A 17,066-nucleotide genomic window follows, 5' to 3' on the forward strand; every position below is an offset into this window, starting at 1 on the left:
AGGACAAAAAGGGTGCATCCTTGTAGAACTTTAAAATAACAAGGAGGAGTAGTGCAACACATTATGGGGTTTTGAGATTGTAGCAATAGTCAGGCTACATTCTATAGTCAGATATCTACACACAATAAATAACAGAATAAAAAACACATAAACAGACAGGTCAGTTATAATCTTACATTTAACTTCTCAAGTACATATCTGGTTTTAGCTGCCTTCTGGTTTCCTAATTCTTGTATTGTGGTTTTGTAATGTGCATTTCTTGGTAGAAGATGTTTATGCTCGGTTTACAGTCTGTTCATGTGAATTTATGGATATGAAATTTCCGCCAAGAGGAGTATAAGCTGGATGAGGGCGATCAAGTCTTTATCCACGTCCTTATTATCAAAATGGAGTAGAACATCTTTTTCTGTACATTAAAATGTTGTGGAGACGACAGCAGTCTGCAGGACTTGCGTCCAGCTCTGGTCCCCTTGTAGCCCCGCCCCCTCCATTTGTGGACGCGCACTCTGCGGAACCTCAAACAGGTTTCTGAACGAACTGGTTGGAACCACAGAATCACTACCTCTTTATATACAGTCTATGATCACGGGAAAACGGGAAGGTCTTCTTGTCTTCTCAGTTTTCCTCTGACGTTTGAGGTTTTTCTGTTTTAAAAAGCTGTAAAAATCTATTCAGTGAAGTAAATAAGAATCAATAAAATGTTGAAAATGCTGGTAGAGTTTCCACTTTGAATCCAAACATTGTCTGGAAATGTACTCATACAAACTTCACAGTCTCGCAAATAAACATCTTACTTTATGCTTTACAGCTTAGATGCAATAAAAGTTTTAACTATGAAAGAAAACATTGAACTGTGGATTAAATTGGAACATTTTTGTCTGAATAATCTTTATTTTTCTATTGAAACATCTCTCACTCCTTTATAGAGGGAAAATTCTGAAATTTTTTTCTATTAGAGGGGACATAACTGACCATATCTTTTTATTAAGAATATTTAATTGGACAATTTACTGCAAACAGTTTTCTTTTGTTTTGTGCTCATAATAACTTTGCTTCAACAGAGATCAGACTCAGAACTAACCTCAAGATGGTCTTCATCGTTGGACACATCCTCATCTTTTTTAACTGCTATGATCAAAGATAACCAAGCCTCCAGCAGCCTCTGCTGGAGGCTTGCTGGCGTTGCTGAATAAATAACGCTTCCCTCCACCGCACATCGGAAACATCAATGGACTAAACCAGGGGTCCCCAACCCTGATCCTCAAGGACCGGTGTCCTGCAGGTTTTCCAAGTGTTCCTGCTGGAACACACCGGACTCAGACAAGCTCTGCCCATGTCTGCTAAATACACATTGATTTGGATCAGGTGTGTTGCAGCGGGACACTTGGAAAACCTGCAGGACACCGGTCCTTGAGGACCAGGATTGGGAAACCCTGGACTAAACAACTCAACAAGCAGCCATTTTGAACAAAATGATAAAAAATACATATTTTTAAAACACGTCTGCCTCATTTTTCCTTTAACATGGTATGGTGTGGTGCTTCTCTTTTATTTTGAATCCATCGGTTTTTATGTTTTTGATATTTTCATCTTGTTTTGTTTTGTGCGTAAACAAAACAAAACAAATTCCCAGCTTGAGACTGAAAAGGACGGTAAAGCAGTCTGAGTTAACTGCTGACTGCAAGGTGTTACGAGTGCATGATGTATAACTAATCATATAAATATGTTAAACTTTTCCTTCACAACAGCATTATAGTTTTCCTCCCTGTCGCAGATGTTTTGTCCAGTTTCCTTGTCACTGAAACTGGAGAAACATCTTAAAATCCTCGATCCATCACCTCTGGAAGGACGTCCCACTCCGGTTCTCCAGACTCTCCTGCAGGTTTTACATGTTTCCACGTTCCACATCAGATTTACGGGAACATCCTACAGTCCCTCCTGTATTACCAGTTTGGACCTGTAAAGAAGACCTGCTTCCCACTAAACCCAGTTCAGTTTCAGCATGTCTGTATTCTGGTTTGCAGCGACTACAGATGTGTTTTTGTCTCTGCAGGACAGTCAGGTGTTGCTTTCCCTGATGAAGGATTTCTGCCCCAAACAGGAGCATCATTTTAAATGTTAACCCCCCCCAAATAAAAGAGACAAAACAGAAGTCATCTCACAATCATTGAGCTTTATTAGTGTGCTAGTTGGATCGAAGGACGAATCGTCTAGAAGAATCACTGATCTAGTTGTGGTACATGCTGTTTACATGTACTTTTACTAGCAGTGTAGTACTCTGTCTGTACTACTGAAGCAGAGTACTGCCCTGCTGTTTACATGTACTTTTACTAGCAGTGTAGTACTCTGTCTCTGTACTACTGAAGCAGAGTACTGCCCTGCTGTTTACATGTACTTTTACCAGCAGTGTAGTACTCTGTCTCTGTACTACTGAAGCAGAGTACTGCCCTGCTGTTTACATGTACTTTTACCAGCAGTGTAGTACTCTGTCTCTGTACTACTGAAGCAGAGTACTGCCCTGCTGTTTACATGTACTTTTACTAGCAGTGTAGTACTCTGTCTGTACTACTGAAGCAGAGTACTGCCCTGCTGTTTACATGTACTTTTACCAGCAGTGTAGTACTCTGTCTGTACTACTGAAGCAGAGTACTGCCCTGCTGTTTACATGTACTTTTACCAGCAGTGTAGTACTCTGTCTCTGTACTACTGAAGCAGAGTACTGCCCTGCTGTTTACATGTACTTTTACTAGCAGTGTAGTACTCTGTCTGTACTACTGAAGCAGAGTACTGCCCTGCTGTTTACATGTACTTTTACTAGCAGTGTAGTACTCTGTCTGTACTACTGAAGCAGAGTACTTCCCTGCTGTTTACATGTACTTTTACCAGCAGTGTAGTACTCTGTCTCTGTACTACTGAAGCAGAGTACTGCCCTGCTGTTTACATGTACTTTTACCAGCAGTGTAGTACTCTGTCTCTGTACTACTGAAGCAGAGTACTGCCCTGCTGTTTACATGTACTTTTACCAGCAGTGTAGTACTCTGTCTCTGTACTACTGAAGCAGAGTACTGCCCTGCTGTTTACATGTACTTTTACTAGCAGTGTAGTACTCTGTCTGTACTACTGAAGCAGAGTACTGCCCTGCTGTTTACATGTACTTTTACCAGCAGTGTAGTACTCTGTCTCTGTACTACTGAAGCAGAGTACTGCCCTGCTGTTTACATGTACTTTTACTAGCAGTGTAGTACTCTGTCTCTGTACTACTGAAGCAGAGTACTGCCCTGCTGTTTACATGTACTTTTACCAGCAGTGTAGTACTCTGTCTCTGTACTACTGAAGCAGAGTACTGCCCTGCTGTTTACATGTACTTTTACCAGCAGTGTAGTACTCTGTCTCTGTACTACTGAAGCAGAGTACTGCCCTGCTGTTTACATGTACTTTTACTAGCAGTGTAGTACTCTGTCTGTACTACTGAAGCAGAGTACTGCCCTGCTGTTTACATGTACTTTTACCAGCAGTGTAGTACTCTGTCTGTACTACGGAAGCAGAGTACTGCCCTGCTGTTTACATGTACTTTTACCAGCAGTGTAGTACTCTGTCTCTGTACTACTGAAGCAGAGTACTGCCCTGCTGTTTACATGTACTTTTACCAGCAGTGTAGTACTCTGTCTGTACTACTGAAGCAGAGTACTTCCCTGCTGTTTACATGTACTTTTACCAGCAGTGTAGTACTCTGTCTCTGTACTACTGAAGCAGAGTACTGCCCTGCTGTTTACATGTACTTTTACCAGCAGTGTAGTACTCTGTCTGTACTACTGAAGCAGAGTACTGCCCTGCTGTTTACATGTACTTTTACCAGCAGTGTAGTACTCTGTCTGTACTACTGAAGCAGAGTACTGCCCTGCTGTTTACATGTACTTTTACCAGCAGTGTAGTACTCTGTCTCTGTACTACTGAAGCAGAGTACTGCCCTGCTTCTCCCCGCTTCCTGCTCTGAGTGTCTGTTAGTGAATGAGGGAATAATCTAAAGCGCTGTCAGCTCTGTGAGATGAGGAAAGGCCTCAGCACTCAGACTCCAGCATCGTGTCGGGTCGGGCCGACTGACAGGTGGTCGGCGGCGTGAAGACGTTGGGGTCGCTGATGCCCAGCTGCAGGCTGAGGAAGCGGGTGGAGGTGGTGACGCTGCTGTTCCTGATGTAGGTCTCTTGGACCGGATAGCAGTCTTTCATGGTGTAAACCCCCACCCAGGTCTCATCTGGAGGAGAGATGAACAGATGTGGAGGAAGGTTTGATTGCAGGAGCTTTTCTACTGAAAAACCCTGAAAAACGATGAGCTGAAGTAACGGCTTGAATAAGAAGAAAGCAGCGGAAGGAAAGGGGATTCACAGTTCAGGGAGCAGGAGACATTTTCACACATGACCCCCCCCACATGATGCGTCTTAAAGAAATGACAAGCTGATCGCTGCATCAGCTGGGGTTAAATAACTCGCTGCAGCTGGGAGGTCATCCATCAGGAGGCTCCTACCGGTCTGCCTCCTTACATCCAGGAGGGCATTTTATAGAAACAGACATCCTGAAATTTCCTCCAACTCTCTGGTTGGAGAAAAAAACTAAACTCACAGCTGTCACTCAGATGACTGGAGAAACTCCTAATAAATAAAAATATGCCAAATTATTATTCAGTGAAATAAGATTTTGCTTTTGAATTGAATTGAGATGAAAAATAATAATTTAAAAAAAAAAAAAAAAAAAAAAAAAAAACTGTCCCAGACAATTTAGAGCCCGTTGCTGATGAGCAGTCGGTCAAAATGCCAAAATGATGGAAAACACCTGATTGCAGTGATTGATCAAAAATATTAGTTTAGGTTCCGTAAACCACATTAGTTTGTGTTTTGTTTTTTTCTTGCTTTTTTTTTTTTTTTTTTTTTTTAAAAACCCCACAATTAAAAAGAAACGTCATAAGTTTTATTACTTTTGTCAATTTCGACGTATTTCAGTGATAGGTGTATTTTTATCCCTTCTTTCAAAAAATAAATCTATATTTTATGTAACAGACTTTTTCTTTACATTATCTGGAAGAAAGAGGCTTTATTTTTTCACTTTGTTTTCTTTGATTTAATTTAATTTATTAATAAGTTCATGCTGTTTTCAAGTGGTCATAAAAGAGCAGCAACAAACCTTTTGTGATTTTACTTTTTAGGTGTTTTATTTTGTGTTTCCATCATTTTATTTCAGCTTGATTTGGAAGAAATAGTCTAATTTAACTTAATTTAATTTAAAGGTAGATCATAATTAGATAGTTTTTTAAACATGTAGGTTCCAGTCTGTCCATATTTTAAGCGTTATTAAATTACAAGTTTAATTAATGATAAAGACGCTTCTTAAATGTTTTCCTACCAGTAAAAAAAAAAAGTGCTTTTTGTCATTTGTCATTAATTAAACTTGTAATTTAATAACGCATCAAATATGGACAGACTGGAACCTACATGTTCAAAAAACTATCTAATTATGATTGTAGTTATTTTATTAGTTAATTTATTTTGAAAATATTGAAAATCTTACATACTCCACCTTTAATTTAATTCTAAAAAAAAAGTGGCAAGTCAACCATATTTTTTTGTGTTTTTGTGACACAGCTGTGACACGCCAAATCAAACTTTTAACCACAGAAAAGTGACTAAAACAATGCTGTCAGATCCATCTGGAAGAGGAAATCTTTGTTTCCGTCACGACAACAGCTTTCAAATTCCCAAACCCAGCAGGAACATCCAGAAATAATCCATAAGAGCAAAACTTTCTGATCATATCAGTGTTTTATTTAGACCAGGGGTCTCCCACTCCGGTCCCAGAGAGCTACCATCCTGCAGGTGTTCATGTTTCCCTGCTGCAACACACCGGACCCAAATCAACGGCTCATTTACAGGCTGGTGCAGAACATGACAACATGTTGGAGAACCTTTTCAGTTGAATCAGGTGTGTTGTTACCACGGAAACACTAAAACCTGCAGGGCGGTAGCTCTGGAGACAGATGAGACCTACTGAGCTGGTTAGAGCTGAACAGGTTTTATATTGTCATGATAATATTTATATTCTGTACATACAGGGAGGTGCTCGTCTTCTGTCTGAAGTCTTAATGCTCTGAAATGTCCAACAGAAGGATGGGGGGGTGTAAACGTGTAAGAAGCCAAAAGCTTCCCGACTTACGCTGCCGGGCCGGCTTCCTGTCCGACCACTCCTGGACCTCCACGTTGTCCCCAGGGCCGCCGATGAAGTACTGGTCCTCAAAGGTGGAGTTGTCTGGGATGTCGAATGGATCCCAGACCTCGGTCAGGGCGATCTTTGAGCAATCTTTGGTCTTCTGGTCAATCTGGAACATTACCATGCTCTGGTACAAGTAGATGTACTCGAAAAACCTGCAACGGGAGGAGAGTTAGCAGCGTGGCAGAGAAGATGAGGACCAGACACAAACACTGAACTGAGCCCGACATATTACTGAGCTTCACAAACATTTTCTGACACAGAAACAATTAGAAGTTCATTTTCTTGCAGTGAAATGTTTTATTTTTGGTTTATTCATTCATTCATTATCCAAACCGCTTAGTCTGATGAAGGGTCATGAGAAGCTGGAGCCTATCCCAGCAGTCTTTGGGAGAAAGGCAGGGTACACCCTGGACAGCTCGCCCGTCCATCGCAGGGCTATTTTTGGTTTATTTTTTATATTATGGAATATTGGGGAGTTTGCTTTCCACACACTCGTGTCATGTTTCTGTTCTTTGCACCGTGTAAGAACCCAAAGCTCCGTTAAACAAACCAAAGTCGATTAGCTGGCTGAGTCCTTATTTATCAGCCAGACAGGGTTTCACAACTCGATCCGAGTCCTGGCAAACACGCTGCGTTGGTTTATTCCTGCTCGAGTAAACAACACAAGCCAGTGTGCAGCTGAAAGAGGTTTACAGCAAAGTAAATACAACCATATACAAGCAGTTTAACCATTCACCATACCAATTTATTCATGAAGCACTTTAAACACAAGGATGAGCAAAGAGCTGCATAGCAGATCAATTCATAGACACAGGAAAAACAGGTAAAAGACATTAAAACACAAAGTGTTGTTGAGATGCTGCGTTACAGCTGAGTTCAGATGGTGCTTTTGGAAAAGTGAAGACCTGAGAGAAGAGATGGTTCACATGAATCTTCTTTAAAGACATAAAAAGCTATTTTTATGACGCGGGGCGTCAACCAATCAGAGCGATCAGCTCGCAGCTCCTGGAGGATTCCTGTGGTGAACCCAGACACGGGGCTGAGACGCCATTACTCCGTGCAATATTTAGGATGACCATTCCTTGCTAAAAAGCTGAATGTTTCTGATTTGGCAACGTAGCAGGATACGTTGCCTAGCAACGCTTTGTTTGGGGGCGGCCATGGCGGCTCTCTGCTGAGTGCGACTCTTGCTGCATTAACACTGACTAACTACCCTACGACAACGTCCTCTAGCTTTATTTATTAAATAAAACCATGTCATATCTCTACTGAATCCACCATCATTCAAACTGACCGGAAGGAAAGCGCCGCCTCCCTCCTCTCTTTTCCGCCGCGTTTGCCGCTCGCTCCAGACACACAAGCGGCAGACGCGGCAGGAGCGTTGGGAGCGTTTTGGGCGTCGGACACAAAAATGGCAGTTTAGTGACCAGCATCGAGCGCGCTCAAAACGCGCTTGGTCTGAACACACCGTAATTATTCTAACTAATCTTTCTACAAGTTTTCTATCTCTTCTCAACTATTGCTTCAGCACCTTTATGTCTCAACCAAAAATCTATGAATCTGCTCCAGAATGAACAGCTCAGCGGTTCATGCTTTAACAGAAAAGGGAGAAAATTGACATATTACTCATCTTTTAGCCTCCTTACATTGTCCCAGTGTTCATTACAATTGATTTTAAGATTTTACCATTGACATGTTACAGCCTTTGACCCTCATTTATCTGACCTCAGACACTCTGAGGACATCAGACCAGCTGAACTAGTGTCTTCCTTCATACTTCCAATAAAAACATATTTATCAGAGAACTTCCTGATTTTAAGCAGTTTTTGTGATTCTCTCACTTATTTAAAATGCTGCCCTACAATCTCATATTTCTAGCTTTGAATTGTTTATCTTATTTTCAGTTTTACCTGCAGCTATCTTAAGGACTTTGTAATATTTGTTTTAAAAACTGCTCTATGAATAAAGCTTACAACCAAAATTTTTATTATATTTTATTGTTACACAAATATTGAAAACACAAGCAGCAAAAGCAACTGGAAATGTCCACTAAAAACAAAATTTATTGTTCAAATTTTGTTCTTTATACGAGTTTATCGGGAGATGGCATGCTTTTAATTGTAACTGTTTATTGTTTGTAAATTTCTGGATTTTATTCTCTTTTAAAACATAGAAATATGTATTTGAGCGCAGCTTTTTAACATGAAATGCGTGTTTTCTTACCTCTGACATGGGGTGTGTTTCTTGTGCTGCTGCAGGACTCGGATCCTCTGGTTCAGGCCGTCGTACGACACCGCGGCCCGGCTGTTTCTCCCGGTGCTGTGGTCATAAACAACCCACTTCCCCTCCCACTGCTGCGGGGCGATGCAGGGCGAGGCCGCGGGGGGGGCCTCCAGCCCCGGGCGGCCGGACACAGACACCCCGGCAGCAGCCAGAAACACGAGCAGGAGTCGGTGCATGGTGCTCAGACGGTGTTCCGTTAACTGGCCCAAATGTTGTGGATGACGGAGCTACACCTGCTGCTGATAAGTCAGCTGCAAAAAGGTGGACAAGGACTTCCGGTTGGGACTTTCAAAACAAACTCAGATCCATCTGTTGCATTGTATTTTGTGCCTTTCTGGGCCAGAACTAGAAGTTCCTGCAAAATGAGTGTTTAAATCGTTTTGATTCTATTCATGAATCGATTATTATTCCTTATAAATGTCTCAGCTAGAAGGAGCATTTTTAAAAGTTTTAAAACACCAGTTTTAGTAGAAAAACATCCACTAAACAATGTCACGTTGTCATTTATATTCAGCTATTAATTCAACTTTATTTGTAAAGTGCCACTTCACAACAATGTTGTCACAGGGCACTTTACATACACGAATCAACATACACATCATTTCGAGCCAATTCATTCATATCCTATAATAGAAACCAACTGATTGCATCGAATCATGACTTCGATCCAATCCCCCATCCTGAGCTGCACGAGGCGACAGTAGGAAGGGAAAAACTCCCCTTAAACAGGAAGAATGTGAACATAAGAAGTGATATCTATTATTAAATTATATTATTAAACATTTTCCCCTTAAAACATGAAATTAAAAGGAAAATGCATATTATAAACTACTTTGCAATAAAAGCAGCAGTGTTGCATTTAGTGGTGCATAATTAATGCATGTTTTTCCAACATTTGCGGCAGTTTGTTCCTGTTCTGTAGGCGTACTTTTTAGATCTTTAGATCCTCCCCCAAATCATTATATTGAAAGATCCAGACTCCATACAAAATCTGCATGCTGCTATGATGTCAGCTCATGGCAATTTATACCTTATAAACCCACCACCACTCTCACCCTTTAGATAACTTCTGTTCCTTTTTAAAGGATCCAATTTTAGGCTAAAGAAAAGTTATATTTTTATTATTACTTAAATGTCTAAATGAGTGAAATATATCCTTTACAGTCGTGGTAGGAAAATCGAATCTAAAAATCGAAAGTCAGGATTTTTTTGCTTTACAATTTTAAAATTGATTTTTTTTTTGTTAAAAAATAGATTTTTATAATGAACAAAATAATCCATTTTAAATTTTTTGTAATTTTTATTATTTTTATTGATCTTTTTACTTGTTTTCTTGGGCATTATAGGAGCAGAATGATAAAAACTTTTGTTTTTATCTACAAAAGTCAGCAATATCGATCTTTTTACTTGTTTTCTTGGGCATTATAGCAGCAGAATGATGGTCTGGCAACTGTGTTGTTTTTTCCAAATTGAAATCAAGAAAAATTAAAAAAAAATTAAGTTTTACTCATTTATTTTGTTTTTTTATCTACAAAAGTCAGCAATATCGAAGAATTGTGAGAATCGCAATTTAAATTGAATCAGCACCTAAAAAATTGGAATCGAATCAAATCGGGACGAAAGCATATCGTCACAGCCTACTGTACAGTATGTAAGGGTGAAAGAAAGAGAGAAAGAGAAAAACAGATGTAGTGTAGTGTTTTCCACCTGTTATTCTTTAATGCAATGAAGATTGACTTTATATTAGGGCTGTGACAATACGCTTTTGTCCCGATTCAATTGCAATCTTTTTGGGTGCCGATTCGATTTAAATCATTTTGCTGCTATAATTCCCAAGGAGACAAGTAAAAAGATCAATAAAATCTATATAAATGACAAAAATTTTAAAATGGATTATTTTGGTTTATTTAAAAAAATATATTTCTTAACAAAAAATCGATTTTAAAATTGTGAAGCAAAAAAATCCTAATTTTTAAATTTTTTGATTCAGTTTTCCCACCCGTACTTTATATATGGCATTTATGATAACAATTTAGGGAAAGTTTAAAAAAAAATACAGTTTGATAGTGATTTTAAAGGAATAAAATTCTTACGCTAAAGTAGTGAACTTGTGCAGATTGTGATCCACTATATAACTTTGTGGTAAATAGTTTACCCACTGTTCACTGTTCAGTTGTAATGTGTCTCTCCGCCACCAGGGAGCAGGCTGTAATGTGTCTCTCCGCCACCAGGGGGCAGACTGTAATGTGTCTCTCCGCCACCAGGGGGCAGACTGTAATGTGTCTCTCCGCCACCAGGGGGCAGACTGTAATGTGTCTCTCCGCCACCAGGGGGCAGGCTGTAATGTGTCTCTCCGCCACCAGGGGGCAGACTGTAATGTGTCTCTCCGCCACCAGGGGGCAGACTGTAATGTGTCTCTCCGCCACCAGGGGGCAGGCTGTAATGTGTCTCTCCGCCACCAGGGGGCAGACTGTAATGTGTCTCTCCGGCACCGGGGGGCAGACTGTAATGTGTCTCTCCGCCACCAGGGGGCAGACTGTAATGTGTCTCTCCGCCACCAGGGGGCAGGCTGTAATGTGTCTCTCCGCCACCAGGGGGCAGGCTGTAATGTGTCTCTCCGCCACCAGGGGGCAGACTGTAATGTGTCTCTCCGCCACCAGGGGGCAGACTGTAATGTGTCTTCCGCCACCAGGAGGCAGACGTCCCCACCGCTTTTTCACAGGCGCAACGTGCTATACGTCATGACGTGACGTGATGACGTTTTCTCTCTGCTCAAAATGGCCAAGAAACAACGTGGGAAATCGTCTCGTTTGGCAGAGAAAACCGACAGCAAAGAGCCAACTGAAGATCTCAATTTGGTTCTTGATTCAAGCGATGATGAAGCTCCAGAAGAGGTTACATTTGAGGACTCTAAGGCTCGAGCTCTACGGAACATGAAGCATGCGCGGGACACAGCTAAAAGGTGGCTAATGCAGCTAGCTGCTCGCGCGGATCAAAACACCACGTGGTTTTCCTGAACGTGATCAATACATTTTGAGTCCCATTTATTACATATTTGGATTTAATCTGTGGCGATTTTCATAGATATACAAGATACAAGTTTAATTTAAATACATTTTGTTGACGTATACACAACATTTGCAAACGTTTTAGGAGCTCCAGATAAGCTAATTAAGATTGTATAAGTGTGTATGGACACAAAAGTTAATTAAGGTCTATTTGTAAGTCCATATGAACTCGGTAATATAGATCTGCTCTCATGAGGTTTTGTTGGCATCGATTGAAATCTGTAATTGACTTTATCATAATGGTGGATGTCTGTTTAGAGGCTTTGTGCTGGACTACATTAGATTTAACACATTGTCATTTATACAAATAACTAGATATATGAATGTAACATTTTACAATCTAGCACTGTTAATAATGAACATTCAGTTGCTGTAAAACATATCCACTTCTCTGTGGTATTAACTTTGGGACCTTAACCCTCGTGTAAAATGATGTCGAGCCAGGTTAGACCACAAAGCAGAACCAGCTGCTGTATGTTTCCCTAAAGTGAGAGATAATGTGTTGTTTGCAGGGATCGGGAGCTGCTGAAGGAGAAGAGGAGGAAGAGACAAGAGCTTTTCCAGGAACAGAAGGTCTGTGCATGTTTTGTCTTTTCAGCTTCGGCCGCCGCCTTGCAGGTTTTCTACGTTTCCCAGCTTCATATTAATGGGTCATTGTTGTTCAGAACCTGACAACGAGCATTTAACTTGAATCAAGTGTTGGAGCAGGGAAGCACATAAAACCTGCAGGGCTGGAGTTAGCGTGTATTAAAGTCTCAATCCCAGTTTCTGCACTTAAATTATCAGTGTTTGAAGCTGAAGACAGAATAAAATAACAGACTATTTATCTATCTTGGGATATGGTCATATTTGTCTATCAGTTTTCTCCAAAATCTGTCCTAGAGGGCCACTGTCCAGCAGGTTTTACATGTTTCCTGCTACAGGAAAACCTGCGAGCTGCTTGCATGCTTAGATAGGGGTGGGAAAATCGAATTGGAAAATTGGGGGGTTTTTTTGCTTTAAAATTTGAAAAAAAATAAAATAAAAAAATCATCCAGTACAAAATGTGTCGTTTTTATTGTTTTTATTGCTTTTATTGCTCTTTTTATGCATCTTCTTGGGAATCATAGCAGCAGAATGATGGTCTGCCTACTGTGTTGCTTTTTCCTCATTTAAATCAAGAAAAATGAAGAGAAAAAAAAGTTTAATACATTTATTTTGTTTTTAATCTACAAAAATAAGCAATATTGAAGAATTGTGAGAATCGCAATTTAAATCAAATTGGCACCCAAAAAATAAAAATCAAATCGGAACAAAAGCATATCATCACAGCCCTCCTTGTAGAGTCATTGTTTTATGTGACCTTATGGAGATATTTCTCCTATTTGTTCCCACAGAAAAGGAAGCTTCTACCAGTCGACGTGTTGGAGGAAATCGACTCGGCCTCTTCAGCGTAAGTTTGCTCATCGACCTCTGTGCAGCTGTTTCCCCTCAGATCAGCTCTGCAAACACATCTGCTTTGTTTTCCAGGGTGCAGAAAGAGTCCAACGATGAAGGTAAAGCAGTTTACTGAAAACAAACCAGCTGATTCTCTCATCCAGCGAATTTCAACCTGATTTAACCCTTTCTGACCTAGCTGGAGAGGAAGAGCATGAGGAAGATCAGAGGGAAGAGGCGAGGCCGAAGGAAAGAAGGAACAGTGGGAAACTTGTCAGAAAGTAAGTAATCAGACCTTCATCACTGTTCTGATTTCTCACTAAATATTTAGTGAGATTATTACATAAAATCGTGATTCTTTTTGCCCTTGATGTGGAGAGGACGCTAAAAACGTACAAGTTAAAAGTGTCTGTATCTGGGGAAGCTTTATTTTAATGAATCGGTCCAAACCCTGGTCTGTCCTCACTGAACTCCGTGTTTTCAGTCTGAAGGGAAACTACAAAGTGACGACGGTGAAGGAGCGAGCGGCGGCGTCCTTCCAGCAGCGGGCCGCCGAGCAGTTCCTCCAGTCCAGAATGTACGGACCGGGAAGCTGCAGGACCACGAGTAAGAGGACGGCACTAAACCACAATAATATAAAACCAGATATTTGTTCTCTCTTCTGGCTCGGAGTAGAAAGTCAGTCGTCGTTCGATGAGTTTACAGCCCATAAAACAATCATGTTGGTTTTTCCTCATCACATCGTAAGGTCTGGAAACACGGTTCAGTTTGGCCTTTCTGTATTCAGCTGCTCGCTCTTCAGTTTATCAGCTTTCTGCTCAAATCATTACGTTTATTTATCACTCATGCATTTACAGCCAGTACCTTATAATAGCATAACGGCCTTGTCACAATCAAACCTGACCCACTTGTGAGGATCTATAAAGACGAGATGGAAAAGTGTCCCGTCAGTTTGATAGAAGACATCTGGACTCCAGTAAAGCTGTACGAACATCTAAATGATGAAGAACGACTGAAGGGTCTGAGTACTTGTCTGATGTGCAAGCTACACTCTGTGGCAGTAGTCTGTAAAGACGATGATCTGTCTCAATTTGAGCTTTGCCACAGTGACGTCCGTTTGTCCCGCCGAGGCGTCCGCCGTCCAGGACGTCCTGCTGCGGAGACGACGGCAACATTTTCAGCTTTGAGCTCGTCTCTGGACTGCGAGGGCTCATTCTTCATGTCCTCCCTCTTCCAGATAATGAGCTGCTCTCCCTCCAGAACAAGAAGGGGCTGATTAAAGGTGCGGCGGTGCAGTTTGTCAAGAAAGACTGGGGTACGTTCAGAAAACACACATTTTTACGTGTTTAAAACTGAGTGGACTTTGCAGGAAAACAAGACGATGAACTGTTTCCCTGCACGGTGGTCCCGTCCACAACCCACCAGAGGAAGGGTCAGACGCGTTAGAGGAGAGGTTTAAAGCGATGTAGTCATGTGGTTCTGGAACCAACTCGTCACCAAACTGATCCGATCGGAGAGGAGAGTCAGAGACACGATGTACAGAAATAATCACCTCGTCTGTAAGAAGAAATGTTCTGGTGTCGCTTCAGCTACATTCCCACTAAAGGCTCCAGCTCAGAACAGACGGTTTGTTTTTTATAAACCCTGATTTCTGAACTCAGCTCTGCCCACCAGGGGGTGAGCTGACATTGCCATGGCGACGTTAAACGTATGGGAGTATGAGGACGGCGACGTTTGACATTTTAAATGGCTGCAGAAATAAACCAGTGCGACTCCTTCCTTAGAACGGAGAACAGACATCCAGACGTTCACTTCGTTCTTCCGGTCACGTGGCTGTAAATTACCCATCCACCGCGTCGATGCAAGGATGCGGAGCGTTTTCAGGGAATCTTCATCCAATCTCTTCTCCCGGCCGCTTTCCGTTTAGCAGAGCCGAACTTGTCCAACATCGGCGCTGCTGCATGCGTGTTACTGCTTCACAGAAATGGTTTGGAATAGAAAACAGCCTGCTGTGCAGCTGAATGAGAAGTTTTCGTCGTCACGGTTGTTTAAATCAGACGATTTCATCGTTGGCTGTTCTGGATGAGCCGGAGGGGCGACGATAACAGACTTTAGACCGCGGGTGCCTAGGATGACCAGATCCTATCTCACCAAATGTGGGACAATTCCATTCTGCTATGACAGTTTTAAAAGAAAAAAACTTTGGTTATTTTATGACCAAACAGCAGAATACAAACATAACAAATCTGTGATTATAAAGCCTCCCTCTGAGTAGTGCGTTTTTTGTGACTCTGATTTTTGTGCCGTTTCACGTCATATTCCCCGCCGTGTGACACGGAAAAATGACTCTGACAAACGGTCTCACAGTCTCCTGGAACAGGTTTAACCCAGGAACATCTGCTTTCCCAGTCTTTGTTGTAACAACACTTTCTTTACTTCTTCGCTGCCGTTGTCTCCCTGTCCTCCATGATCGATCGGTTTATTTATTTTTGTCAGTGGGCGCATCGGTGCACATTAGATGTGCATTAAGTCCCGCCTACTAGTTTGATTGACAGGAGTGTAACTCAAATCAGCAGGCGGTGTCGTCAAGTATTTTGCCACACAATCAGTAAAAGCCACTTTTGTTTTTTGTTTGTTTTCCTTCACAAAAGTGAAGCCTGGTCCTAACGATGTGGGACAGCGCCCCGTTTTGTGGGACGTGTGAAAAGTGATAGAAATGCGGGACGATCCCGCACAAAGCGTGACATCTGGCCATCCTAGGGGTGCTCCAGTCCGGTCCTCGAGATCTTCTGTCCTGCAGACCTGAAACAAGCGCCTGAATTCCTCGTGTCGTTCCGCTCTGCCGAGGCCGGCTAACGAGACTTCTTTCTGATCCAGACCTGTTGCAGGAGTGATGCAGCTGAAAAGCTGCAGGACGGTCGACCTCGACGACCAGACAAACCAGCAATTTGTTCAAAGAGAAACATCTTCACTGCAGCGGCGAGCGTTGTTATGGCAACCTAGCTTCCCCTGGGTGAATCTTCCTGGTTTAACTTTTAACTTCTCCTCTTGTGACCTTCCAGCCTGTAAAGAAAAAGCCAAAGCAGAAAAGATAAAGAAGCGGTGGCTCCATAAACAGCAGATTCCCTCCAGCTGACAAACGGGACGGGTCTCCTCTGGTCCCTGGACCTCCTCTGGGTCGCCTTCTGGTTGCTGATCGTTCCCCTGATGGTCAGCCGCCGGCCGTCCTGCATCTCTTGGTTCATCAGCTGGACTCCAGATAAAAGACTGAGATCACACCAAGAGGAAATTCCTCGTGTTTCCACCACTAAACGTCATGTAGGACTCGAGCACGAAGTTCTGCATTTGGTTCTTCAGAGGAACCCAGGTTGGATTTTGATTGAAAAAGAGAAACATAACCTGCTGTTTGTTTCCTGTAAAAAATGTTGGCATTTTTAAAAACTAAAAGCGGCTTCAGACTTTTGGCCAGCGGGTCGTTTAGAGGCCAGTCCAGACTTGGAAGTCCCGGCAGCAGGCGGGAATGAAGAGCAACGGCTGCTGAAGTTGGCATTTCCTCAGTTTGCTGCAAGAAATAACTGGAGTATAATTTAATAAATCTTTCCATCAGTTTCTGACTCGGTTATGTTTCTCATGTGAATTTGCTGCTGTAAGTTGTATTTCAGATTGTTCCTATGGCAACGGCTCTCATAGCATTGTAGATCATTGTATCAGGAGCATTTATGGCTGTAATTTGCTTTTATGCAACACATTTACTTTAAATAATTTTTTCATGCTAAACAGAAGAGTTTAGAGGATATGGAAGAAGGAAATACGAACATTTGCTCTGTAATGTTTACACCTTATTCATCCTGAGATTTTACTCTCCCTTTTTCAAACTAAAACACGGCCATCTGTAATGAAAAGGTTTGTTACAGTTGCAACCGTTAAATCATAAGGTCTTAATTATCACCAGGATGGTTTATAATTTATTTAAACCCCTTAAAATTCTGCAGTTTTCCCTTAAAACGACTTTATGGATAAATGGAGATGTGGACCAACTAT

The 17,066-nt window shown here is 41.7% G+C and overlaps 2 protein-coding genes across 2 annotated transcripts; one reads left to right on the forward strand and one right to left on the reverse strand.

Moving 5' to 3' along the window:
• Positions 1–3,857: 3,857 nt before the first annotated feature.
• On the reverse strand, positions 3,858–8,788 carry epdr1 (ependymin related 1). Its single transcript, XM_079243402.1, has 3 exons — positions 8,482–8,788; positions 6,202–6,410; positions 3,858–4,252 (listed from the first exon to the last, which is right to left on the reverse strand). The coding sequence occupies exons 1-3, from the start codon at positions 8,715–8,717 to the stop codon at positions 4,059–4,061; spliced, it is 639 nt and encodes a 212-aa protein (XP_079099528.1). The 5' UTR covers positions 8,718–8,788; the 3' UTR covers positions 3,858–4,058.
• A 2,515-nt stretch (positions 8,789–11,303) lies between these two features.
• nol7 (nucleolar protein 7) lies at positions 11,304–16,639 on the forward strand. Its single transcript, XM_079243401.1, has 8 exons — positions 11,304–11,503; positions 12,122–12,182; positions 12,986–13,041; positions 13,119–13,144; positions 13,225–13,306; positions 13,510–13,631; positions 14,263–14,340; positions 16,088–16,639. Exons 1-8 carry the CDS (start codon positions 11,319–11,321, stop codon positions 16,159–16,161), a joined length of 684 nt encoding a protein of 227 aa, XP_079099527.1. The 5' UTR covers positions 11,304–11,318; the 3' UTR covers positions 16,162–16,639.
• The last annotated feature ends 427 nt before the right edge of the window (positions 16,640–17,066 follow it).

Source organism: Telmatherina bonti (genome assembly GCF_933228915.1).
Source record: "Telmatherina bonti genome assembly, chromosome: 7".
Lineage (NCBI taxonomy): Eukaryota > Metazoa > Chordata > Actinopteri > Atheriniformes > Telmatherinidae > Telmatherina > Telmatherina bonti.